At 40.6% G+C, this 17,956-nt stretch overlaps 1 protein-coding gene across 1 annotated transcript in view; it reads right to left on the bottom strand.

Annotated features, from left to right (window-relative positions):
- The window catches only part of ADAM32 (ADAM metallopeptidase domain 32), a gene marked incomplete at its 3' end in the record, with an annotated part of 141,628 nt that overhangs the window by 81,531 nt on the left and 42,141 nt on the right, over positions 1 to 17,956 (bottom strand). The window contains exon 4 of the mRNA XM_008567823.1: positions 1,699 to 1,760. Coding sequence (XP_008566045.1) covers positions 1,699 to 1,760 — 62 coding nt within the window. The remainder of the gene's footprint in view (positions 1 to 1,698; positions 1,761 to 17,956) is intronic.

The raw sequence follows: 17,956 nt of genomic DNA, 5'->3' as shown, positions 1-17,956 counted from the left end.
CAGTACTATAAAAGTGATGACAGTAGGCATCATTATTTTGATCCTGATCTTAGAGGAAAAGCTTTCCACTTTTCACCATTGATTATGATGGCAGCTGTGGGTTTATCACACACGGCCTTTATTTTGTTTAGGTACATTCTTTCTATACCTAGTTTGTTGAGAGGGTTTTTAATCATAAAAAGATGTTGAAACCCATGCCTCTCTCCCATTGTTGAAACTAAATTTACTGCCAATTGAACATTTTGGGGAGAATGTCCCACAAGCACTTCATATCCAGCTTCTCCAACAGTGAGCCCATATTTTGCCTAACTCAGGTCTGTTCCCCTTCTCTCTGGGCACCACCAAATCCCTGTCACCATTTTATCCAATCTGTTAATACAAATCTTTTCCTGCTACTTCAGTCTCCTGGGAGAAAATTCCCTAACTCCACACCGTCATTGCTCTGCTTCTCATGATTTCTCATGAGTTATCTGCAGTAGCTCCCAATGGTCGTCCAGCTGCCATAATCTTGCGCGTGCCCTACCCATCTCGCAAGCTCCCGTCCTCATATTTACTAACACTGTCTACAGTCCTAATGAGATGTCCAAGTTCAATGTGAGTTCTCACTTCCCTCTTATACTCTTCAAAAGTTCTTTGGCTTGCGTTCTCATCTACCATACTCTCCCTTTCTGTCTAAAAGAGGAAGTTAACCTCTTCTTTGAGAGAATTCTTTGGCATCTTACACAATGAATCACTTGTTTATATGGTTCATCTCTCTTTATTTCTCTTCAAGAAATTTCCCCTCAGTCAGAAAACTTCCTGGGTTTTTTTTTTTCTAAAAAATATTCATCTAAGCCTCCTCTTTTTTCTCTCTCTGCACAATGTTTTTTAAAAAGTTATTTATACTCACTGCCTCCAGTTTCTCATAAGCCACTTCTCCCTAATACCATGTAGTTGAGTTCTACTCCCAAACTTTTTTTTTTTTTTTTTGTCTTTTTCCGTGTCCGGCAACGGATCGCAACCCTCAGTGTTGCCCCAGTACCGGACCGGGGACCGGCAACGGGACTGCAACCCTCGGTGCTGCCCCCGCGCCTCGCTCAGCCAGTGAGCGGGAACCGGTCCGTATGTGGGATCCGAACCCTCGGGCGGGAGCGCCGCCGCGCTTCCCAAGCGGCGCACTATCCAGTGTGCCACCGGGCCGGCCCTACTCCCAAACTTTAACTGAAACTTTCCTCTTTAGTATCACAAATTACTTCCAAACTTTCTCAACTGGCTTTACATCAGGAAATTAAATCCTACAGAAAAATTATTTGAATTATTTTTTTCTGTTCTCTGAAGGGTGGCACACAGTACTATTATGGAACAGCGCAAGATGTCATTTCTATATGAAATCTCTTATTCCATGTCCCTCATGGTGGCCCCATCTCTCTGATAAAACCCTAATTGATTTATTTCTTGTTGTGACACCCTGCCCTGATTATATATAACCAGCTGGTCCCCAACTTAATATCATATAGATCAGTCCTCAGGAGGTAAATTTGCAAAAAGACTACTTGAGTCATCAGGACCAAAAATTTAATTAAGTCACAGGACAGCATCTGTTCATCCAAGATAACTAAAACTTTTAACAACTATATTTATTATTTCACATACTCCACTTTTATTACAAGAGTTTCACAGAAATAAAGTGAAATTCAAAACTAAAGAATAAAAAATTACCTTTGCTTAAGGTGCACAGTATACAGTTTCTCATCTATTGGAATAAGATAGGATATTCGGTCCTAGAGAATCCAGAACAACTGAGAGTGAAGATAAATTTAATATAAGAAGCAAAACAACAATTTTATATCAATTAATCCCTCCAAAAACTTCCTCAAACTTTTTTATTAAAATGTCTTGATTAAATGTCTCAGATTACATGTGATTTAAGATCTGTAACAAAATATCAAAAATGTTCACATTTATTTATGATATAACCCATTCTTAACTCTTTCCACCAAAATAATCCCAATCTGAGGGTTTACATAACATTAGAAATCTACATGTAACCGAATTGTAAACTTTTATAAAATAAGACCATGTACTATGCTGTAATGCTTCTTTAGGTGGCATCACTGGAACAATAAGGTACTCTACATTGGTGAAGCTTACTTACTCTGTCAGACAAAAAAATTATTTAATCATTTTCTTAAAAATAATCCTAAAATGTATTGCCTGTTTTCTATTTTTTAAAAAAAACTTTTATTTAGGGCTGGCCTGGTGGTGCACTGGAGAGTGCACCGCTCGCCGCTGTGGGTTCGGATCCCATGTGGAGACCGGTTCCCGCTCACTGGCTGAGTGCGGTGCGGGCGCAACATCGAGGGTTGCGATCCCATTGCCGGTCAGTAAAAAAGACAAAAAGGAAAAAAAACTTTTATTTATATGTATTTGTGGGGTACAGTGTGGGTTATTTTATTTTATTTTACTTTTCAAAATACATTGTACTTGATTTTCATGCCCCTTTACCTGTTCCTCTCCTCCCCCTCCTGTACCCCCCCCCCACATCGTATCTGTGCACTTGGCTTAAATAGTTAAAGGAATTGTTGTGGTTATTCTGTCCTCTTCCCCCAACCCTTTGTTTGTGTGTTTATTTATTTTTTAATTTTTAGCTCCCACAAATAAGTGAGAACATGTGGAATTTCTCTTTCTGTGCCTGACTTGTTTCACTTAATATAATTTTCTCTAGGTCCATCCATTGTTTTGCAAATGGTAGTATTTCATTCTCTTCCATAACAGAGTAGTATTCCATTGTGTAGATATACCACAGTTTCCTTACCCACTTATCTGATGATGGACATTTGGGCTGGTTCCAGATCTTGGCTATTGTATATACAGCTGCAATAAACATGGGAGTACAGGTATACCTTTGACTTGATGATTTCCACTCCTCTGGGTATATTCCCAGCAGTCGGATAGCTGGGTCATATGGTAGCTCTATCTGTAATTGTTTGAGGAACCTCCATACCATTTTCCATAAAGGCTGCACCATTTTGCCACCCCACCAACAGTGGATGAGAGTTCCTTTTTCTCTGCAACCTCACCAGCACTTATCATTCTGAGACTTTTGAATATTAGCTATTCTAACTGGAGTAAGATGGTATCTCAGTGTGGTTTTGATTTGCATTTCCCGGGTGTTGAGTGATGTTGAGCACTTTTTCGTGTGTCTGTTGGCCATTCGTATATCTTCCTTTGAGAGTGTCTTGTTTCAATACATGCATATCTTGAACAAAATTTGGCAGTCTTTGACTCCATAGCCACTATTTTCAAATTAGAGCATGGATGGCAATAGGTTGTAATATCTGTAGGTCAGTGAACCTGACTGATGAGATTTTATACAGTAAAGAAAACATTTGAAAAGCAAGAATTAGAGGATCAGTGGGGAAAAAAAGCATATAAAAATAATTCATTTTTCTGTTTCACAAAAACTGTGGACTAGGATAATGTATTGGGGAGGGTTCTTTAGAAGCAGAGTCTGAAACAAGGATGGCTTTACAAGTGCTTTACTGAGTGAGCACTCTTGGGAGAAACCTACAAGGGAGTGGGAGAAACAGGATACAGAGAGAAATGAAGCTAAAGTAGATCCTGACAGCACCTGGTACAGCCCTGCCCTAGCCATTGACCCCAATGCCCCAATTGACCCCTACCATCCATCTCCCTGCTCTACCGTCTATTCTAGAGTCTCCTCAACCTCAGCCATCACTTCTGCTATTCTGGGTGGCTTACCTGATGGGATGACCCTGATCTTCATCCCAGAGACCCTAGTTTCCGTGCTTTTATCAGGCTGTACTTGCTGTATTTTCCTATTTACAGTTAAAACTAGGCATGGTAATTTTAAGAAAAACCCCAGTGGGTCACCTGAGTGCCAAACACTTGTCTTTCTGCCCACTATTCAGCAGCAACCCTACCTCCTCATGATGATCACAGCAAACCAATCATGCTGCCAAATGACAATTCCTTTTCTTTTCCTTTATTCCTCTCTTCCCTCCTTCCCTCCTTTTTTTTTCTTTTCTTTCTATTCTTTTCTTCTTTCTGTTACTGTTCTACTGTCACAAGGAGCCAGAAATGACAATATGGCAGCTGTAGCTTTAAGTTTAGTGAGAAGTTTACTGTATTTCCTGGTGGACGCATCCTCTCACTGGGATCCATGTAACCTCCAAACCCTCAGATCATAAGGTTGTACATAACGGAATCAAATACGCCAAGTTGTTCACTGAAAGTAATGACAAGCAGGGGCATTTCTACTACAACTTTGTAGTCCTTGGACAGTGGTCATTTGTTTGACACATAGGCATCACTTTAAAGTGTAATACCCCATCTTGGCAATTGTCATCACCCAGCTGGAGCTTGACTTCCTCTTTAATAGGCCAATCCACTACTCTATTGGGCTGACTGCTTCTGGATGGTGACATGTGATATAGATCAGTAGGTCCCATGGTTATGTACCCATTGCCACACTTTATTTGCTATAAAGTATGCTCTACTGTCCTTGATTTGATCTCATGTCCATAAATCAGACCCTGGTGAAACCCTGGATAGTAGTGCTGGCCAATACACTGTAGAGAGTGATACTGGCCAAGTTACTTTGGGCAGGAAAGGCAAACCCATACTCAGAAATATGTATCAAGAACAATAAGCACAAATCCTTGCTCCTTCAAAGATAGAAAGGTTCTGATGTATCAACATATTGACAAATACATGGTTGATCTCCTCAAGAGATGGTACCATATCTGAGGCTTAGCATCAATCTTATTGATAATAGGTTAGACATTCAGAAGTGGCAGGAGCCACAGCCTTGGTGAGAGAGAGCCTATGATGTTGGACCCATGCATAGCCTAATGCTTTCTGACTATAGCTATTTCATTCATAAAGCCATTTGTGCAAGCAGTGGGGCAACTGAGGATAGAGGCTGACTTTCATCTATTGAACATATCACTCTAGCCACTTGCTTGTTACGTGACTCTTCCACAGTGGATGCTCTCTGATGTACATTAACATGAAACACAAGATCCCCACAATTTGTACCCACTGTCATAGGTCCATTCAAATGCCTCTTCTTTGATCTAATCTTCCAATCTTGCTCCTTTCAGGATCTGACAAAACAGCCAAACTATTCACCACAGCCCATGAGTCCATGTATATTTTTATCTTTGGCTACTTCCTTCTCAACACAAAGTGGATTACCAGTTGTAACACCCGAAGTTCTCCCACTTGGAGGATTTTCCCTAACCACTGTCTTTAAGAGCCAACTCTGAATTGAGCTGTAGCATAGCAACAATCCAGTTTTGGTTTGCACCAATGTTCTGAGACAACTAATTAATGAACAAAGGTCTATTTATGTTTTCCTCATTCGTTACATGCTTTTAGGGACCCTTCATAAGTCCATAGGTGTGAGCTAAGAGAGAGGCATTAATGTATACAATAGGGGATGGGATGACATGGAAATCTATTTATGCAACATATTTGTGCCCTCCAAACCTACTGAATCTCAGTCTCAGATGTATCGATGTGCCCAACAACTTTACAATTTGGTGAATCTAATAGTAGCTACTCATGATGGATAGCTTTGGTCACATAGTCATTTATGGTCAGATTCTCCGTCTTTATCAAAGACCAATAGCATGCCAGGAGCTACTTTTTGAATGGTGAATAATTCTCTGCTGAAGATAACATGGCCTTCCTCCAGAAGCCCAGGATTCTGCACCACAACTCTCCTGTTGAGGCTTGCCTGAGACTGCACACAGCATCTGTTTGTACCACAAATACTTCTAATACCATGGGGCCTTCAAATAGTACAAGCAGCAGGGATGCTTGTACTGCAACCTGGACCTTATGTAGAACTTTCTTACTCCAGACTCCCTTTGAAACTAGCAGTCTTCTAAATCATCCAATAAATGTGTCAGAGCAGTATTCCCAAATGCAAATTGAGCTACCTCCAAACGAAAAGAGGCCCAACAGATGTTGTGGCTCTTTTGTAGTGACAGAAGACACATGGTGCAACTGTTCCATTTTGAAGGGATGTGGCAGCATGCCATTGACAACTGGACCCATAAATCCTTCATTGATGCATCAGGCCCTTGAATAGAATTTATCTCCCACCCCCTGAGATGCATGTGTTTTATCAGGGCATCTGAAATACTTGCCAGTTTTCACAGGTCTAATTAACTTTATGTAATTGTTATAGAGGTTCAACATCCTGTTCTACAAAATGTCCAAGTGATCCAGATCCCTTTGACTATATTATGACAGAGAACAGAAGAAATAACATTGCAAAATCAAGAATTTAAACAGTTATCCATCCCAGGCAGATGTGAAATGCTTTTGATCTCCTTTCTGAGATGCTGAAAATTCATTTGCCAGATCAATAGCACTAACTTCTTCAGTTTTCCAACTCTTACAACCAAGCCCTGAGCTTTCAACAACAGCTGCAGGAGATGAGGCTCACTATCAAGCAGGTCCTCTGACATTCACACTTTACTTTAAATTAGTGATTAAATGACCAGAGCCTATAATTTTCTCTTTTCAGTGCCTTAATGGTACTTTGCAATAGCCAATTCCACAATCCTCATAACTACCATTTCTCCTGTACCTGTCAAACATGTGAGCCACTGCAGTAGCCAGTACACCTATTCCATCTATTTACCATCACAGTTTGCTACAAGTGAAAGTCTTAGTAATTGCACTGCTACAACATGGCATAGATTACCAATATTCCTGTCACCAGTAATGGGGCCCTCACTGCCAGTGGAGGGTAGGTAATCCAACTCCAAAATCCCATTCTTAGAGTCAGCTCCCTTGAACCACCTCACTTCTGGTACCAACTGTCTTATTTGGGTTCAAAAGAAGTTAAGCCTAAAATAGGGATTATTTTGCAATGAAGACTTAATGAAGAAATGCTTGGGGCCGGCCCGGTGGCGCACTGCTATAGTGCACCGCTTGGGAAGCGCGGCAGCGCTCCCGCTGAGGGTTCGGATCCCACATACGGACCGGTTCCCGCTCACTGGCTGAGCGAGGCGCGGGAGCAACACCGAGGGCTGCGATCCCGTTGCCGGTCCCAGTCCGGTACGGGGGAGACACTGAGGGTTGCGATCTGTTGCCAGACATGGAAAAAGAAAAAAAAAAAAAAAAAAGAAATGCTCTCAGAAGAAACGCATGGGAAAGTGAGGGGATCAGAACTGGTAAGGGGTAGAAGGTAAGCATAAATATGGTTGCAAGCAAAGTCTAAATTCATCGTGACCCCACAGAAGCTCTAGAGAGAAAATTTACCACAGAGTCTATCGCACCTTGAGGCAAAAAACTTGAGTTTGTAAACCCTCATACCTGTCAGTCATTGGCCCCAGGAACCTCTGGATGAGATAGCTATAATACCCCAAGGCAATTTTCTGGAGAAGTTTGTAGGTGTGAACCATTAGCAGCAGTACTCAAAGCAGCCAGATGATGGGGAAAGTGAACCAAATCAGTAAAAGGGTACATTAGGGTCAGGGTAAAACAACAACAGTGTCAGTTATGGGTGAATAATTAAAAGCATAAATAAATCCCTTTTATAATGGAAAGACTTACAGGCAAGACAAAGTCATAATGACAGTGGAAATTTTAAATCACCAAATTCATTCTAAAATCAGACAAGGCAACTAGAATATCTTTTTTAAAGTCCATATCTAGAATCTTCAACAAGATGTCCTTGCAAACCAAAGATTATGCTGTAGAGGGAGGAGAAGGAGAAATACAAACCAAATACAACAGCAGAACCCACAAAGGACCTGTACATCATCATCTGCTGTTTGGTAGAGGGAAAAGAAAGGGAAGTTCTAAGACTTCTAGCAGTCCCAGACACAGAAATTGCCCACAGTCTCAAAAAATAGTGAAGCCCACTCCAAAAGGAAAGCCTCAGTATGCACATTTGCACAGTTACCTAGAAAACTGTGACATAGCTCCTCTACACGCCCCAATTTCCAGGCAAATGCAAAAAAAGAAAAAAGAAAAAAGAATGAAAGAAAGAAAAGACGCACCAAATAGGGACCCAGTAAGTGCACATAGGAAGTTAAATGCAAGATAACCTAAGCCTTCTATGGTCTTAGAAATGTCTAACAAAATCTTTCTTTCAGAAGGATAGAGGCCCTGCTTAAAGAAGAATACAAGGAATATTTATGAGCAAAGATATGGTTCAGATAATGGGGAAAAGAGTCCAGAAACTAAGCTCTAGGAAGGTGATAACACAGACGGTCTCCAACTTATGATAGTTGAACTTAAAATTGTTCAGCTTTACAATAATGCAAAAGCAATATGCATTTGGTAGAAACTGTACTTCAAATTTGGAGCTTTGAACTTTTCCCAAGCAATATGCAGTACAATACTCTTTCTCTGGTGCTGGGCAGCAGCAGCAAGCTGCAGTCAGCTCCTAATCAGCCATGTGATCATGAGGGTAAACAACCAGTACCCCAGTATACTGTATTCAATAAATTACATGAGACATTCAACACTTTATTATAAATTAGGCTTTGGATTAGATGATTTTGCCCAACTGTAGGCTAATTGAAGTGTTCTAAGCGTGTTTAAAGTAGGCGAGGCTAAGATATGATGTTCAGTAGGTTAGGTGTATTAAACACAATTTCAACTTACAATATTTTCAACTTATGATGGCTTTATCAGAAAGTAACCCCATCATAAGTCAAGAGGCATCTGTACTTTTAATTTATAATACAGAAGAAACTCTTAAGCTATAAATCTAGGAAAGATATTCTGCCTACTCCCACCACTGAAACATAAATCTCATCATAAAGTATAGAAAAATCCATATAATTTAAAAAGAAAAAAAAATTGTGATTGCATCCCACACAAAGATATGAAACACAAGACAAGAATCAGTAGAATAGTTGACAAACCACACCAGAAAGGAAGGCACAACAGCAAAATATGACCACAGATCAGGTGAAAACTGTCACCTAGCATGACAAAAATAATCTAAAATAAAATTTACTATAGAAGCTATGAAAGAAGAGTAAAAACCAGAAATAGAAATGCTCATAAATGAGATGGCTAAGTTGAAGAAAATGTGAATAACACAGCTCAGGGAAAAAATTGAAATAAAAAAATTATTTCAGAAATAAAAAATAAAAAGAAACATAATGGCTCATATATCACAGAAAATATGATAAGTAAAACAGGGGATAGAAAGAATATGTATTTTTTAAAAAATCAAATAAAGGACCGAGCAGGTAGGCCTCGCCACTGCCGGACCCCATCCCCAGCCCGGCTGAGTGTGTGCCAACCAGAGAGGCGCCCCCCCGGAGAGGCCCAAGTCCTGTGGAGACCACGCGCCCCATGGCACCAGAACATGACCTACCAGGAAGGCCTCACTACCACTGGACCCCGTTCCTAGCCCTGAAGAGTGCGTGCCAACCAGAGAGGTGCCTCCCAGAGAAGCCCAAGACCAGAGGTGACCATGCACCCAAGGTGCCAGCAGGAGACCAAGCAGACACTGAGGCAGCTGTGCCATATTGGCAGCCCCAGCAGGATCCTAAGCAGACAATAGTGTCAAACGAGTGGACCGTGAAATCCCTTGGCACAATGACTAAACATCAAAGGAAAGATACCAGAAATATGAAAAATCAAGAAAGTACACCACCAAATGGTAATAACTCTCAAGCTCTAGATCCTACAGAACAAGAAGACCTTGAAATGTCTGACAAGGAATTTTGAGTGATAATTCTAAGGAAACTAAATGAGATACAAGAATACTCATCTAGATAACACAATGGAACAAGAAAAGTATACAGGACCTGAAAGAAGAAATGTACAAGAAAAGCAATGCCCTGAAAAAGAATGCAGCAGAGCTTCCCAAGCTGAAGAATTCATTCAACAAAATAAAAAACACAACAGAGTTAAACCAGCAGGCTTGCAGAAGCAGAAGAGCTAACTTCTGACCTTGAAGATGGGCTGTTTGAAATAAACACAGGCAGACAAAAAAAAAAAAAAGAAAAAAGAATTAAAAACGTTGAAGAAAATCTAAGAGAGATATCAGACAACCTTAAGTGCTCAAATATCTGAGTCATGGGTAATCCAGAAGGGGAGGAAAAAGGAGATTCCAATGAAAACAGACTTAACAAAATAGTGGCAGAAAACTTCCCAGATATAGGAAAAGACACAGATCCTCAGATTCGGGAAGCTCAAAGATCCCCAACTCTATTCAACCCAAAAAGGTCTTCTCAAAGACATATTATAGTCAAATTGGCAAAACTCAAAGACAAAGAGAGAATCTTAAAAGCTGCAAGAGAGAAGTGTCAAATCACCAATAAGGGAGCCCCAATGAGACTAACATCAGACTTTTCATCACAAACCCTAAAAGCCAGAAAAGAATGAGATGACATATTCAAAATATGAAAAGACAGACATTGCCAGCCAAGAGTACTCTATCCCACAAGGCTATCCTTCCAAAATTAAGAGCAAATAATATACTTCTCAGACAAACAAAAACTGTGGGAGATCACTACCACACAAACACCCTTACAAGAAATTCTCAAGGGAGTACTGGGTTTAGTACCTGAAAAATAACTACAACTACCATAAAAATTCAAGAAAAATCAAAACCCACCAATAAAATTAAAATGCCAACAATAAAGAGAAACAAAACCCCAGTTTATCTACAACACAAGAAACCAACAAATACAGAAGACAAACAGTAAATCAGAAAGAAAGGAACAAAAGACACTTGAGACATCCAAACAAAAATCAATAAAATGCTAGGAGTAAATCAATACTTTTCAATAATGAGTCAATGTAAAAGGATGAAAATATCCAATCAAAAGACACAGACTGGATGATTGGATTAAAAGGAGGACCCAACTATCTGCTGCCTTCAAGAGACCCACTTCACCTATAAAGACTCACATAGACTAAGAGTGAAAGGATGGAAAAGATTTACCATGCAAACAGAAATGAAAAATGAGCTGGAGTAGCTATTCTTATCTCTGATAAAATAGACTTTAAACTAAAAACCATAAAAAGAGATAATTAGGGCCACCACATAATGATAAAAGGATTTGTCCATCAAGAAGACATAATAATCATAAATATATATGCACCCAATGTTGGAGCAGCCAGATTTATAAAGCAAACTCTATTAGACCTAAAGAAGGAAATAGACACTAATACTCAGGAAGCCTGAGTTATTCCAGTGGATAGACCTGGGGTGCCACTGCCCTCAGGAATCTGCTCCCTGCATCCCATCTGCTCTGGCTGGAGCAGCCCTGCCTCAAGCAGCCCCAAGTGTGGTTTGTGCAGCAGCTCTGGAGAGCACAAGCCAGAAACTTTGGTGGCATCCACATTGTGTTAAGTCTGCAGGTCAGCAGAACATGACAGCAGTGGAGGCAACGCAGCCTCCACCCAGATTTCAGAGGATGTACGGAAAAGCCTGAGGGCCCAAGCAGAAACATGCTGCAGGGGTAGAGACACCACAAAGGCCATCTACTAGAGCAATGCCAAACAGAATAATGTGGCTGGAGCCCCCACAGAGAGCCCCCACTGAGGAAAGGTCTAGTAGAACCAAAGCAGTGGGGCTGCCACCAGGACCCCAGCACAGTAGTGTCAGTGGCAACATGCAACGCTCGCCTGGAAAAGCCACAGGTACCAGTGAGCCCAGTGGGATGCTTGCAGCAGTGCCATGGGGGCAGGGCTGCCCGAGGTTTTGGGGGCCCAGATGCCCCACTGTGCTCCAGGAATTGGAGTCAAAGATTATTTTGGAGCTTTAAAACTTAATGTCTGCCCTGCTGGGTTTCAGACTTGTTTGGGGCCTGTTTCTTCTTTCTTCTGGCCTATTCCTACCTTTTAGAATGGAAATGTGCAACCAATGTCTGTCCCACCATTATATCTTGGAGGTAGATAAATTTGTTTTTGATTTTTACAGGTTCACAGCTGGAAGGAGTTTTGGCTTTGGTCTCAGATAAGACTTTGGACTTTTTTTAACGTTTATTTATTTATTTATTTTTAATTTTTATTGAATCAAAATTAATTATATGTATTTTGGGGGTTCAATAATGAGATATGTTGATCAAATCAATATTACTAGCATATACATTGTTACAAATCATACTTATTCTTTATTCCCCTTGTCCAATCTCACCCCATCCCCCTCACCCTCCACCCTCCACCCTCTAATTACCCTAGATTTCTTCTCTCCTTCTGAAAGAATAATGGCTTCTCCATTGATTTGTTGTCTAGATGATCTGTCCAATGCTGAGAGGTGTGAGCAGGTCCCCCAATATTATCATAGAGCAGGTGCTTCTTCTGTCACTCTGCAATGGCTTTGTGGAGAGAGACATCCTCTTCTTTTCTTCATCTCTGCTGGTGACTCTCCTTGTGTCAATGCACTCCAGTAGCTGGCAGACCATCTGCGTGGTGGTTGTGGCATCTGGCCGCTTTCATGGCAGCCATGGTTATTGTGGTGGCTGTGGTGGGCCACCCATATGGAGGTGATGTTTTTGGCATGCTCCTTGGTGTGGCAGTGTGCCTGGTTGTGGGGGGGGGTCCAGTCCCCAGCTCCATCCCTCGGGTCCCCAGGCAGGCCCCCAAGGTGCTGGTGCAGTGTTCCTGGTTGTGGGAGGGGGATCCGGTCCCCAGATCCAAGCCTCGGGTCCCTGGATGGGCCCCAAAATGCTGGTGTGGTGGGCCTGGATGAGGGGAGAGGGATACAGACCCTGGATCCATGCCTTGGGTCCCCAGGCAGGCCCGAAGGCACTGGAACAGTGTGCCCAATTGAGGGGAGGGGGGCCCAATCCCCAGTTCCATCCCTCAGGTCCGCAGGCAGGCCCCAAGGCATTGGCATGCTGTGCCTGGTTGAGGTGAGGGGGGGCCAGTCCCCAGATACATGCCTTGAGTCCCAGGGTGGGCCCCAAGCCACTGGTGCAGTATGCCTGGATGGGGGTGGTTCCAGTCCCTGTCTCCATCCCTCAGGTCCCCAGATGGCTGAGGAGCTGGTGGTGTGCCTGGTTGTGGGAGGGGGCTCCAGCCTCCGACTCCATACCTCACATCCCCGGGTGGACCCGAGGCACTGGCAGTATGCCTGGGCCAGAACTAATTTTTTGTCCTTTGTTTATTCCTAAAATGGGGGAATTTCCTGTTGGGACCAGTACTTGAGCTCTGTAGTTGAACTAAAATTGCTGCTTTGCTGCTGATTCCCTAGGAAAAGCTTTTTGTGCAGCTCAGGTTTTAACGGTTGACTTTATAGGTACTTCCAGCTCTACAGAGACTCAGTGCACTTGGGTTGTGTAGAAACACTGATCTGAGCCTGAGTCTTTTCATCAAACTGCACCCCATGCAATTCTATATTCCTGACCAGTCTCCTCTGAGTGGTCCTACACTGCTTGGGGTGCTGGTCAGTTGTCCTTGCTGTGTCCCAGTGTTCTCCTATTGGGCCCCTCTCCCCCACTGCCTGTGCTGAAAACACTTCCCGTGGGATGGGCCCTGTACCAGTCCCTTGCAATGACTCACCGGCCTCTGAGTGGCTCCTTTTTTTAAGTTGTTCTGGCTTCTCACTCCTGTGTGGGTCCACAGGAACCCTATTAGTGGTCTTGCTGGTCTGGGTACAACCAAGGCCCTCTTCTCTGCTGCCGCCTCCAAGCAACTTCATCCAGAGGGCACAGCTGCAGCTTTTGCCAGCTACTGCTCAGTGGGATCAACAGCTCCAGCCTTAAGGCAGCCACAGCATGAAACAGTCAGAGCAGTACTTACTTTCTCTCATCATGGCTTCTCCTGACTTCATGCATTCTGTAGGTTTCTCCTCCTCTTCCCCTGAGCTCTAGTGGCCCCAGCTTGGCTGTCGTTGCTTTTTTGTAGTTGTAAATTGGTTTAGTTGTGGGAGAGAGTGATGCTGGGGACTTTCCATTCTGCTATCTTGACCAGAAAAAAAAAAAATCTACCAATATCATCTTGAATAGGGAAAAGTTGAAAGTTTTCCCCTTGAGAATCGGAACAAGACAAAGATGCTCACTCTCACCATTCCTATTTAACATAGTATCAAAAGTAATATCCAGAGCAATCAGGCAAGACAAAGAAATAAATGGCATCCAGATTAGAACAGATGAAGTCAAATAGTCCCTGTTTGCAGAAGACATGATCCTATAAACAAAACAGCCTAAAACCTCTTTAAAAATTTTTAGTAAAGTTGTAGGATACAAAATCAACACCCAAAAATCAGTAGCATTTTAATATTCCAACAACGTACAAACAAAAAAAGAAATCAAGAAAGCAAGCTGACTTACAATAGTCACAAAAATAAATAAATAAAACACCTGGGAATCAAAATAACAAAGGAGATGAAAGATCTCTAAAACAAGAATTATAAATCACTGTTGCAATAAATTAAAGAGGACATCATAAAATGGAAAGAAATTCCTTGTGCCTCAATTGGAAAAACTAACATTGTGAAAATGTCCATACTAGCCAAAGCAATCTACAGATTCAATGCAATCCCCATCAAAATACCAAAGACATTCTTCACAGAAATAGAAAAAACAATCCTAACATTCATAAGGAACAACAAAAGACCCCAAATAGCCAAAGCAACCCCAAGCAAAAAAATAAACAAAGCTAGAGGCATAACACTACCCAACTTCAACCTATACTACAAAGCTTATAGTAACCAAAAGAGCATGGTACAAGCGTAAAAACAGGCACACAGACCAATGACACAGACTAGAGAACCCAGAAATCAACCCACAAACCTACAGCCATCTTCGACAAAGGCAACAGGAACATACATTGGGGAAAGGACTGTCTCTTCAATAAATGGCGCTTAGAAAACTGGACATCCATATGTAGAAGAATGAAACTACACCTGTACCTCTCACCATAAACAAAAACAATTCAAAATGAATTAAAGACTTAAATATAAGACCTGAAACTATAAAACAGCTTAAAAGAAACACAGAGGAAATACTTCAGAAACTAGAACTGGACAAAGACTTTATGAATATGACTCCCAAAGCACGGGCAACAAAAGGAAAAATAAACCTATGTTATCATATCAAACTACAAAGCTTCTGCACAGCAAAAGAAACAATTAACAGAGCAAAATGACAATCTACAAAGTGGGAAAAAATACTTGCAAACTATGCATCTGACAAAGGATTACTATCCAAAACTATAAGGAACACAAACAACTTAACAATAAAAAAACCCAAACAACCCGATTAAAAAATGGGCAAAGGAACTGAATAGGCATTTCTCAAAGGAAGACACACAAATGGACAGCACACATGTAAAAAACGCTCAGCATCAGTCAGCATCAGGGAAATGCAGATGAGACCCACATTAAGATACCATCTCATCCCAGTTCGACTGGCTATCATCTAAAGATGGAGAACAACAAATGTCAGCAAGGATGCAGAGAAAGAGGAACCCTTCTACACTGCTGGTGGGACTGTAAATTGGTGCAGCCTTTACGGAGAATGGTATGGAGATTCCTTAAACAACTTAAGAAAGAAGAGCCAAATAATCTAGCACTTCCACTGTTGAGTATATAACCAAATGAATGGAAAGCATCATGCTGAAGAGATACCTGCACCCCCATGTTTATCGCAGCTCTGTTTACAATAGCCAAGAGTTGGAAGCAACCTAAATGTCCATCATCAGACAACTGCATAAGGAAAATGTGGTATATTCACACAATGAAATATTACTATGCCAAAAAGAGAATGAAATATTGCCATTCACAGTAACATGGATGAACTTAGAGAAAATCATATTAAGTGAAATAAGCCATGCAGAGAAAGGGAAATACCATATGTTCTCACTCATAAGTGGGAGCTAAAATAGTAAACAAATGAATAAAAGAAAGAAAGATACAACATTAACAATAAAACATTGAACTTTCAAAAGGAGAACTGAGGTTACTAGAAACAGGAAAGGAGGAGGGAGGGTGGATTTGGTAAAGGGCCATGAATAGCAATGACAGTGTACAGTATTGAATATAAGATTCATTCTGATTTGAGCATCACATATCATACAGGAGCACTGATACTCAACTCTGCACCCCACAGATATGTACAATCAACTAGGTTACAGTAAAAAAAAAAAAAAGAAAATGGTGATATTACCACTGACATCACAGAAATATGAAGGATCATTACAGACTATTACAAACAACTATACACCAACAAATTGGAAAGGCTAGAAGAAATGGGTAAATTCCTGGGCACATAAAAACTACCAAGATTGAATCATGAATAAATAGAAACCCTGAACAGACCAATAGCAAGTAATGAGATTGAAACAGTAATAAAATGTCTCCTAACAAAGAAGACTAAGACCAGATGATTTCACTGTAGAATTTGACTAAACTTTTAAAGAACTAATAACTTGTTCATAAACTATTCTCAAAAAATCGAGAGAAGGGAATTCTTCCCAACCCATTACATGAGGCCAGCATTCTGCTAATACTGAAAACATATAAAAGGACACAACACTACAAGTTGATATTGGTCCCTGATTAACATAGATGCAAAAATCCTCAACAAAATACTAGCAAACTGAATCCAACGTACACCAAAAAGATTAAACACCATGATCAAACGAAATTTATCCCAGATATATAAGAATGGCCGAACATGTGCAAATCAGTAAATGTGATACATCCCAGTAACAGAATAAAGAACAAAAACCATGCAATCATTTTAACAGATGCAGAAAAGCATTTGATAAAATTCAACATCCCTTCATGATTAAAAACTCTCAACAAATTATGTATGAAGCAACATACCTTAAAGAAATAAAGGCCTTATATGGCAAACCCACAACTAACATCATACTGAACAAGGAAAAGTTTAAGTCCTTTCCTCTAATATCTGTAACAAGACAAGAACACCCGCTTTCACCTCTTTTATTCAACATAGAACTGGAATTCCTAGCCAGAGCAATTAGGAAAGAAAAAGAAATAATGGGCATGGAAACTGCAAAGGAGAAAGTCAAATTGCCTGTACTTGCAGATGACAAGATCTTATATTCAGAAAATCCTAAAGACTCCACCAAAACACTTTTAGAACTATAAACAAATTCAGTAACGTTGCAGAATATAACAAACAACTTGGGGAAAAAATGAAGAAAGCAATCTCATTTACAATAGCTATAAAAATAAAATAAAATATTGAAGAATAAATTTAACCAAAGAGGTAAAAGAACTCTACAAAGTCAACTATAAAACACTGAAGAAAGAAATTCAGGAGGACGCAAATACATCCCATGTTCATGTATAGTTAAAATGTCCATATTATTCAAAGCAATCTATAGATTCAAGGCTATCTCTATCAAAATACCAATAACATTTTTCACAGAAATAGAAAACAATCCTAAAATTAGTATGAAACCACAAAACACCACAAATAGCCAAAGCACTCCTGAGCAAAAAGAACAAAGCTGGAAGCACCATACCTTGTGACTTCAAAATATACTATTTTTTACATTACCAAATCTAGATTTATAAATTGATATAACCAAGTATAAATTTATATTAAACCAATATAAAACATAACCAAAATATATCTTGGTTATAGTAACCCAAACAGTATGATACTAGCATAGAAACAGAAAGAAAGAACAATGGAACAGTATACAGAACCCAGAAATAAAGCCAAATTTTACACCCAACTGATTTTCAAAAAAGATGCCAAGAACATACACTGGGGAAAGAACAGTCTCTTCAATAAATGGTGCTGAAGAAACTAGGTATCTACATGCAGAAGAATGAAACCAGATACTTACCTCTCACCATATATAAAAATCAACTCAGAACAGATTTAAGACTTACATATAAGACCCTGAAAACTTCTAACCTGCGCTATCTGCTTTTGTAAATGGGCTTGCTCTAACTTAGCAACAGTGAAGCCATCTTAGAAGCTGTTACAGCAAGACACACCTTACCCCCGTCCCCCCCCCCCCCCCCCCCCCCCCC

Source organism: Galeopterus variegatus, unplaced genomic scaffold (genome assembly GCF_000696425.1).
Source record: "Galeopterus variegatus unplaced genomic scaffold, G_variegatus-3.0.2 Scaffold348, whole genome shotgun sequence".
Taxonomy (NCBI): Eukaryota; Metazoa; Chordata; class Mammalia; order Dermoptera; family Cynocephalidae; genus Galeopterus; species Galeopterus variegatus.
Note: the sequence above shows the minus strand (reverse complement) of the source record. Positions and strands in the feature narration are given on the sequence as shown.